At 42.2% G+C, this 10,168-nt stretch overlaps 1 protein-coding gene across 1 annotated transcript; it reads right to left on the minus strand.

Annotated features, from left to right (window-relative positions):
• Positions 1–1,383: 1,383 nt before the first annotated feature.
• On the minus strand, positions 1,384–8,805 carry LOC306933951 (aldehyde dehydrogenase 1A1-like). The gene is made up of 11 exons (XM_079516335.1): positions 8,665–8,805; positions 8,060–8,189; positions 7,049–7,110; positions 6,308–6,436; positions 5,767–5,880; positions 5,382–5,484; positions 4,844–5,028; positions 3,793–3,957; positions 3,166–3,323; positions 2,305–2,379; positions 1,384–1,592 (listed from the first exon to the last, which is right to left on the minus strand). Exons 1-11 carry the CDS (start codon positions 8,758–8,760, stop codon positions 1,520–1,522), a joined length of 1,290 nt encoding a protein of 429 aa, XP_079372461.1. The 5' UTR covers positions 8,761–8,805; the 3' UTR covers positions 1,384–1,519.
• Positions 8,806–10,168: the final 1,363 nt, after the last annotated feature.

Below are 10,168 nucleotides of genomic sequence, written 5' to 3' on the forward strand. Positions count from 1 at the left end.
CACGTGTCGCAAAATGAGCTAGTGGATCTGATATCGTCCGTGTGGTATTGAGGGTTCAAATGGTTAAATGTCTGAAAAAACACAATGTTGTACAATGTATCTAGTGGGGGTCCCATAGACACCGGAGGGGGGGTTCAGAAGGGTCTGAATGTCCCCGCACTATTGTGGGATGACTGGTCTATCTATTTATTTATTTTTCCCGACCGGCGCTGCATGCTTGCCTCTCACTGCAATGACAATTCTGGCCGTAGTCTACGTAAAGTAACTGCAGCTGCTCTCTCAGTCTCATCAAGGTGTCAGACAAGCTAATACACAACAATTCATCGACCTTTCTTTCGATCCCCAACAAACAAACAATAATTGTCCCCGCCCTTGGGGCCTGCTTCATCTGTCTCTCACTTAGGGGTCATGGTCTGAAAAACGCTGAAGACCCCTGTGTTACACTACTAGTAATCGAGGAACAGTAATACTATTACAGTAAGGCTTGGCTTGGAGGACGCCCCTGCCATGCAGAGTCCAAGGCACTTTGGATAATAACATCATATCCTGTGTTTGTAAAACTAGGTCATATTTCCTTTGACAATAAGGAGATCAGAATGACAACTCGTTGGTTATGGATAGGATCAGCAGATTTATTGATTTCGTACAGAAATCACATGCACTGTAAATTCTTTGTAAAAAAAATGTTTGTAAAATGTTTCTATTTGATTATTTTTTTTGTATCACAGCTAATAAAATGAAAAGGAAAACAAAATCATGAATCACGCCTTTGAATAGACAACAATACACACACACACACACACACACAACAGTCATAAATAGCTAAGCGCAGATCTACAACCATCGCAGCACGTTTTGAGCTTGTAGAGCTGCTGTTTTTGCTCCTTTCGTGTGACACTGCATGTAGGATGACAAAGTAAGGGCATTCGTTTATGAAATAAAACATATAAAAGTTAAAATATGGAGATAAGAGGTTTCTGCCTGATGGCGACAAAATCGTAACATACGTGGATGAATGGAAGACATAGAGCAGGGGTTCGCCAAATTATTTTAGGGGGTCCCCAAATTATTTTTTAAAAAAATATATTTTTTTAAATTTTATTTTCACGATTTTTCAAAAATAGCAGACCTACAAGCTCGTAGCGCGCCACTCGGTGGCGCGCTATGAGCTTGTAGATCTGCTATTTTTCAATAGCTAAATTATAACAATGCTTAAAACACCAAAAGGGGTTCCCGCCCAAAATGGTTTAAGGTTATTGTAGCAGTCAATTTATATTGGGGGTCGGGAGGGGGCGGGGCGGGGGTCCCGAGACATTGCCAAAGCATTTCCGGGGGTCCCCGGCCAAAAACGTTGAGAACCCCTGACATAGAGTATAATTTTGATACATCCACACCATACAGTAACATAAACTCCATGGGATGGATAACAACATGCGTGGACATTCTGAAGGAAAGGTGTGGGGGATAAATGCTCGTTGAAAAATGCACTTGGATTCACAGAGTTGCAAAGTATGACTTGTTAAGAGTTCTTCTGTGAGATTTTGATGGTGACAGCCTTGACTTCGGTGTACTCCTGCAGAGCATACTCCCCCCTGAAACACACACACGTGCACGCACGCACGCACGCACGCACGCACGCATGCACACATTCACCATGGACACATTTAAAACATTTTAAATGATTTTCAAAGATAAAAAATAATAATACATTCTAAAGTTGTGAGTAAAGCAGCTATACAAGCTCACAATGTATCGTAAATTGGCACAATGTGAGCTTGTAGATTGGCTATATTTTCTGTGAAGGAGGTTTAGTCTAAGTCTAAGGGAAAAAAAGTATGCAGAGCATGTAGCCTTGTACGTCTCTAAATGTTTTGATGAATTGAACATGGTGGACCCTGTTGTAAACAAGTGTAATGCTTAATTGGGTCGTCCACTCACAGTTAACAGCCTTTGTATTGAGTTTGTGCTTGAAATGTACTGTAATTCTGCAAACTGTTAATACAATTTTCAATCAATCAATCAATACCAAGTGGTAGACAGATGAAATGGATACAGAGCATGTAGCCTACCAAGTGGTAGACAGATGAAATGGTTATGACCGACACACACATACTATATATAGCAGACTAAGATAGAGTGAATAGTTTAACAATCGCCCTCTTTTCCCTTTATTTTTTTCTTTTCTTTGCTTTCCTTTTAATCTAGTTATCCTCTTAATAGTTGTAAAGCCACTTTGAGTAACAAAGTGCTATATAAATTGGATGTGTCATTATTATTATTATTATGAACAATATTTTGACTCACAGTTCCCTGCCGTTGCCAGACATCTTGAATCCACCAAAAGGACACTGAGCGCTCATAGCGTTGTAGCAGTTCACCCTGTAATAGAGCAGCACATCACTGGCTGACAAATACATCATCTACAGTTGGAGGCCATCGATATTGTCCTTTTCTTTTTGCTGAGGTTTGTGTGATCTGCGCAAAAGGACAGTTAACCCATTTTGGGCGGGAACCCCTTTTGGTGTTTTAAACATGATAATTTAGCTATTGAAAAATAGCAGATCTACAAGCTCATAGCGCGCCACCGAGTGGCGCGCTACGAGCTTGTAGGTCTGCTATTTTTGAAAAATCGTGAAAATTTAGAAGGATTTTTTCAGGATTTAGAAGGATTTTTAAAATTTTGAGGTCAGGCCTAAATGGGTCAAATGATAAGGGACAATATCGGTGGCACCCAACTGTATACCACATTCAACATACAGTATATGCTGGCATGCATATTTTTGGGCATGTTGTTAAAAGGTGAAAAATATAAATGTTTTCAAAGATTGCATGAATACTGAAAATTTACAACACGTTGCATCGTGACTTAAGCTGCACCTAAGCTTGTAGATCAACTATTTCCGCTATTTATTTATTTATTTTTAAGATATTTTTTCAATTATTAAATGGGTCAGCGATTTATTTGTATATTTAAGTTATGTGTCATATCTGCCCTGTGCAATTTGTGATTACGAAGCCAAAGGCAAGGCAAACAGAAGTGCAAATTGTAACGTTCCAATGTTCTATGCAAAAAGAAAAGAGAAAAAAAACGTTAATTGCAATTATTTGTGTGACAATTAATCGTCAACTCAAATGTGTGATGGTGACTGACAGCCCTGTGCGTACCAGACCATGCCGGCCTGCAGGGCAGAGGCCACAGTGAGGGCCTTGTCCATGTCTTTGGTGAACAGGCCTGCTGCCAGGCCATAGTGGGTGTTGTTGGCTCTCTGGATCACCTCCTGGACACTGCTGAAGCGCATGATCTGCTGCACTGGACCGAAGATCTGATGCACGCACATACACACACACACACACACACACACACACACACACACACACACACACACACACACACACACACACACACACGAGAGCAACTGAGACATGATGCTATTTTGGGAATGCGACATTGGCAGCCTCAAGCTTTAGGGCTAGCGTTGAAAATGGCAAAAAGAACGGTTAAAAAATCGTATTCGAAAACAATTGTCGTCCTAAATCCAGTAACCGTTTGTGGTAGTTTTTTGCCAGTCAGTTGGCGTTCCCGAATAACTTCCGGGTACGATGATGATGTCACGTGCATACCATCTATGTTCATTAGTTTGCGTCTTGGGCAAACGTCACATTTCTCTTTTGGGTATACTCTCTCGACCTCGAAAGTTTGGGAACCACTGCAGTTGTGTGTGTGCGTGCGTGCGTGCGTGCGTGCGTGCGTGCGTGTGTGCGTGCGTGCGTGCATGCGTGTGCAGTAGCTACCTCCTCCTTGGCAATGCGCATGTCATCGGTGACATTGGAGAAGACGGTGGGTTGGATGTAGAGTCCTCGCTGTCCCCAAGCGGCGCCTCCACACTCCAGCCTGGCTCCCTCTCTCTCCCCACTGTGGATCAGCTCCATGATCTTATCAAACTGCTTCCGGTCGATCTGGAGACCGACGGAGGAGAACGGTCACAGAGCTGCTCGCACGTTGTTCCACAAACTGACTAAAACTAAATCAAAATGTGCTTGTCAAAATCAACACTGGTCTGGATTATTACACAGGGCTGACCCCGGCCGGCCGGGGCCTGTACCTCCGGGGGGCCCCGACTCCCCCGCTGGTCTGCTTGTGCGTCTGCAGCCAAAGCAGCTAAAGCAAATACAGTGGTGAAACTATAAGTACATTTACTTAAGCACTGTACTTTTAAGTATTTTTTACTTTACTTGAGTATTTCCAATTTCCAGTACTTTTACTTCTTCCCCCACTACATGTCAGATCGAAATATTGTATTTTTACTCCTTTTACGCCTATTTGAAAACTTTAGTTACTAGTTACTTTGTAGATTTTGATTATTATTACAAAACACATTAACCTCTTCAACCCTATACATTTAGGCCATTTGAAAATTGCCGATCTGCAAGCTCACAATGCGTCGCATCAAGATTTGTATACATTTGACAACTTGAAATGGGACATTCTGACATTTTGGACATTCAGACTTTTAGGGGCGACTCACACGGTCGCAACAGATTGATGTATGCTTGTTGTATACAAAGGGTGTGATACATCTTGCCCCAATGCATTTCCAATGGGAGTCACATGGTTTGACACAATATTTGTGTTGTATGAGGGGGAGGGGGGCAGTCGAAACACAGCCGAAAGCCATACAACAGCTTGTAGTCCAAAATGTTGTATCAAACCATGTGACTTCCATTGGAAATGCATTGGGGCGGCCATGACACTTACATCTTGCTTACATCTAGCATGCATCAATGTTGTAAAGTAAAACATTTGAGTGTTCCACCACTGGTTGTCTCATGTCCATCATGGTACCTGCGGGCCCTGGTCCACTCCTGGCTGCAGTGGGTCTCCCAGGACCTTGGACAGGGCCTTTTCTACACTGAGACGCACAAAGTCCTGGTAGATGGACTCCTCCACGAACACCCTGGACCCGGCCAGACAGCACTGACCCTGGTTGAAGAAGAGACCGCTGTGGGCCTGCTCCACTGCATGCTCTACTGTGGAAAGCACACACAGTACACACCATGGGCATGAAAGGGGCAGGCGAACAGACCCCCATACAGACACAGATATACACAGTACTGGACAACCGACTGACAACTTCGACAAGTCTGCACATCACTCCTTCAGGTCCTTGGCGGTACAATCGCAGAGTTTGAAGTCGATCGGTCAGAAGGCTCTCGCGATATGCAGGAAAACACAGACAGACAGACAGACAGACAGCCACAACACACACACACACACACACACACACACACACACACACACACACACACACACACACACACACACACACACACACACACACACACACATGCAGTAATAACTACAAATAAGACAGTGTACTCACAGTCACAGTCAGCAAACACAATGTTGGGGTTCTTGCCACCCAGCTCTAGTGTGACTCTCTTTAGGTTGGTGTCACCTGCAGCCTTCTGGATGAGTTTCCCAACCTGGCAACCCCGTGACACACAGCCCTGTTACACTAATGGAACAACCTGGCAACCCACGACATATAGGGCCCAATTTCGCGTGGCATAGTATGCCTTGTTATGACTGAACTTATTAGGCTTTTTTCTTTTTTTTACAAAAATCTAAAATGTTTTTCAAAACAATAAAAAATACCCAATAACATAGTCTAAGAAAAATAAATGCTATTTCTGAATGGTAAAGTTTTACACAGACTAGAAGTGAACACAAAGGAGCAGCTCTATAGGATGTAGTGATATACTGACAGCAGTTGATCCAGTGAAGGCTATTTTGTCGATGTCCATGTGGTGAGCAATAGCGCGCCCTGCTGTCTGACCGTAGCCTGGCACCACGTTCACCACACCTGGAGGAAAACCAGCCTGAGCACAAAGCATACAGTCTATAGTCATTGAAAATCACCATATTTTCATATGGTCTGCAAATGATTCCCATAATGTACTATACTGTAGTTCATTGTGTATTTTGTGCCAGTAGTTGGAATCCTCAGGGACCCCACAATTCCATTGATGCCATGATAGGCCCATCTTGCGATTCTGTGATTCATTGCGATTTTATAAATGCTTCACTTGTGAACACACTAAATCTATAATACTATATGAATAATTAATCCAAATAATAATAACAATAATAATTAATAATGAATTGATAAATGATATCAAAGAATCCATACAGAAGAATCCATGGCAAAAAGAATCACAATCTTTTTCACTCACCTATAATTTGTGTATGTGCGTGTGTGTGGGTACATGTGTGCGTGTGTGTGTACTTGCGTGAGTGTGTGTGCACCTCTTTTATGAGCGCTGCCATGTGCAGTGCAGACAGCGGCGTCTGCTCAGCAGGCTTGATGACCACAGTGTTGCCACAGCACAGCGCCGGGCCCATCTTCCAGGCAAACATCATCACCGGGAAATTCCACTGCAGATTAAAGTGTGCATGTGCACGTGGGTTCATTTAATTTTAATTCTTTTAATAAGCTCTGAGCATTCGTCCATCTGCCTTGTGCTGTGCTCGCATGCTTTACTTAAGTAAAAGAGTGTACTCTGCTACAAGTCCCGTATTCAAAATGTATTAAGTGAGTTGCAGTATACAAAAGTATTGGCATCAATTAAAACATACCTAAAGTACGAAAAGTAAAAGTATATGCAGTGTGCAAGAATGTCTCATTTCACAAGTTCAAAATGTATTCGAAAAAATGATAAAAAAATAAATAAAGTGTGCTTGTAGATCTGCTATTTTCAAATGGATGAAATATATATAGGGCTGAAGTGGTTAGAATGTTTTGTCTCTGATATGAAGTGGAGTAGTAAAAGTATTTGTAAATACTAAATACTGAAGAAAGTAAAAGATACCTCAAAGTTTTACTTAAGTACAACGTACTTGAACCTAGAGGGGCAAGAACCTAAAAAGCTAACCTTAATGCTTTGTTAAGTCTTTAGTCCTCTCTTAAAAGCATCAACAGACATGTACTTAGATACTTTACATCACCACTCATTGTCCTAATTTCTCTCTTCAGCTTTTTTCACTCACAGGAATGATCTGGCCACACACTCCAATGGGCTCGTGACGTGTGTAGGTGAAATATTCTCCATCTGAAAGATAAAACAAACAGATCTGCAACCTTGTCAACTCTCACATGACATGCTGGTGAGAATCCATACTTCTGCTTTTGATACGCCCCCCCCCCCCCCCCCCCCCCCCATCTGGACATTAAAATGTCTGGTGAGTAAATGTTTCATGCCTGCTGCTTCCAGTCAGACTCAAATCTTCGTGTTGTGAGCTTGTATTGATCGGCTATTTGAACAAATTGTCCATCGTACATAGCGGTATAAGGCAATGGTTCTCAAAGTGGGGTCCTGGCTGGGACCCCTCAGTGTTCTTTGAGGGGGTGTCCAAAATGGATGCTTACAAGTCTGTCACTCAATTTCAATTCAATTCAATTCAATTCAATGGGCTTTATTGGCATGAGAAACGTATATGTTTACATTGCCAAAGCAATGGGGATGGGGATGGTTTTGACTGGATGTCACTCATGTATGGGGATGGTTTTGACTGCATGTCTCTCACTTATGGGGACGGTTTTGACATACGTCTCTCACCTATTGACCATATGCAGACCATGGCCATCTTGCCAGCAAGGTGGTAACTAGATGCAATTTCCCATTGACTGCCCATACATCCAAACAGAAAAGTCCTATCTGATCGTATTAAACAACAGGAAGTATAGCTCATAACATGTCTACGGTGGAGTTTTATGAAACAAACACTTTGCAGATTCAAGCTTTTCATACAGCTGCACTGTTGGTGAGTTTGATGTTGTTTATTTTTAATACAATCACATAGGACTTTTCTGTTTGGATGTATGGGCTGTCAATGGGAAATTGCATTTAGTTACCACCTTGCTGGCAAGATGACCACGGTCAATGGGGATGTTTGTTTTTTAAACTTAAAAATGTATTAATATTTTCCAAGCAGAAATTTCAGTAAACCAAAAGACAATTACACGATCAATGGGGATGGTTTTGACATAATGTCTCTCACCTACGGGGATGGTTTTGCCGTGGATCTTGTCTGCCCAGCCACCATAATACCTCAGGGTTTTGATGGTTGCCATTAGGTCTACAAAATAAGCCATGAGGAACACCTTCCCTGAGTCCAAAGCCTCCAAGGTCTAAGAAACATTCAAAAGAAAAGCATCATCATCATCATCATCATCATCATCATCATCATCATCATCATCATCATCATCATCATCATCCTCATCATCATCATCATCATCATCATTACGACTGCTTTATGGTTTAAAAAGAAAAATCACACCCATGTGAAGTGAGGTCGTACGTCATCATGACGTAACATGTCGATTTGCTCAGACACATGGCGTAAATTCTCCATTCATGGTCAATGGCATTTAATGTTTGTGTTAGGACAAAAATCTACACTGTAGCTGAATATAGGAGGGGCTAGCACCCCTCAAAAATAAGCAATAAGAAATTGAACTGAGGAGAACGGAGGTGTGTGCGCGTGCATGCGATAAAACACACCCGCCGTAACTGCCGTATGTTTGTATGCATGCATGCCATGCGTGTGTGTGTGCGCGTGTGTGTGTGTGTGTGTGTGTGTGTGTGTGTGTGTGTGTGTCTCACAGCCAGTATCAGCTGGTCTCTCTCCACCAGGTCAGCCAGTCTGTAGAGCAGATGACCTCGCTCCGAGGCGTCCATGGTTCGCCATGGGGACCCCATCTGGAAGGCGGCTCTCGCACTCCGCACCGCCTTGTCTACATCCTCCTACAAGACAGCACACACACACACACACACACACACACACACACACACACACCCACACACACACACACACACACACACACACACACACACACACACACACACACACACACACACACACACACATGTGCACACGCACGCACGCACGCACACGCACAGTAGGCCTAATAAATAAGGTTAGGATTCGGAATGCACTGTTTATTATTCTATAACAAGTGTAAGGAAAACATACTGGAGCTGGAAAATTTCTGAAATATATGTATTTTTTAAATGTAGTTAAAGAAAATGGGATATTTACTCGAGCCGTGACCCATGAAAATTGTCCCGTGACCCACAAATGTTTGAGAACCAGTGGTCTAGACTAGAGGTGCAATAGATCTAGTATACTTACAGCGTCAGCCTCCTCTACTTCACACAGCAGCTCCTCGGTAGCAGGGTTATACACAGCAATCCTTCTGCCACTGCACGACTCATGCCACTCATTGTTGATGAACAGCTGAAACACAACACAGGTATACCTCATTATTGTATAGCACACAAACACAGTGGTTCTCAACCTGTGGGCCGGGAGACCACTGTTGGGCAAATTGTAATGATAATATAGCATTAATACATATGTTTTTCTTATGTGATACCAATATATAGGAACTTAAAGTATACTACGTCTTAACACGATACTACGTTCGTGTTAAGATGGTTGGGCCACATACATTTTCAAGTGGGCCCTGACCCAGAAACGGTTGATCAATGATCACATTTTTACATTGTGAAATAATCTAATATATTAATATCATATTGGCAGAATCGGCTTTGTGTTCTCTTATGGGCTAAAAGAGTAGTGAGTAGTGTTTCACTGTGATTTGTTTGTCTATTTGAAATATACATTCTAATCAACTGAGAAACTATTGAAGGACCGTCTACCTCATCTCTAATGTCTTTATCTGTGTGTCTGTGTCTGTGCATGTGTGTGCGTGTGTGGTGTACATGTGTGTGATTGTCTGCGTAGAGACAGGTATGTATTTCCGAACTCGGCCCAGCCAAAAAATAACCCAAAACATTTTTTTCTTTTTCTTTTTTTTCTTTTTATGATGACAGTTATGTTATTGCATAACATAATGTGAATGCAATCACTGCATTCAATTTAGCAAAATATGGCAGTGGGTGTATTATTATTCATTTTCCTATTTGGATCCAAATAGCCACTGGCACTGCCTAGTTTGTACCTGCATAGATTGATTGGTCATGCCTGCCTGATCCCTGTCATCATGTGCTTGTTTCTAGAATGCTGCAGATTTGTTTTTCTTTCACACCAGAAACTTACATCTTTGTTTATGATTAAATATTAATGAGAAGCCTCTCTGAGAGT

This window comes from Electrona antarctica (genome assembly GCF_951216825.1).
Source record: "Electrona antarctica genome assembly, chromosome: 12".
Lineage (NCBI taxonomy): Eukaryota > Metazoa > Chordata > Actinopteri > Myctophiformes > Myctophidae > Electrona > Electrona antarctica.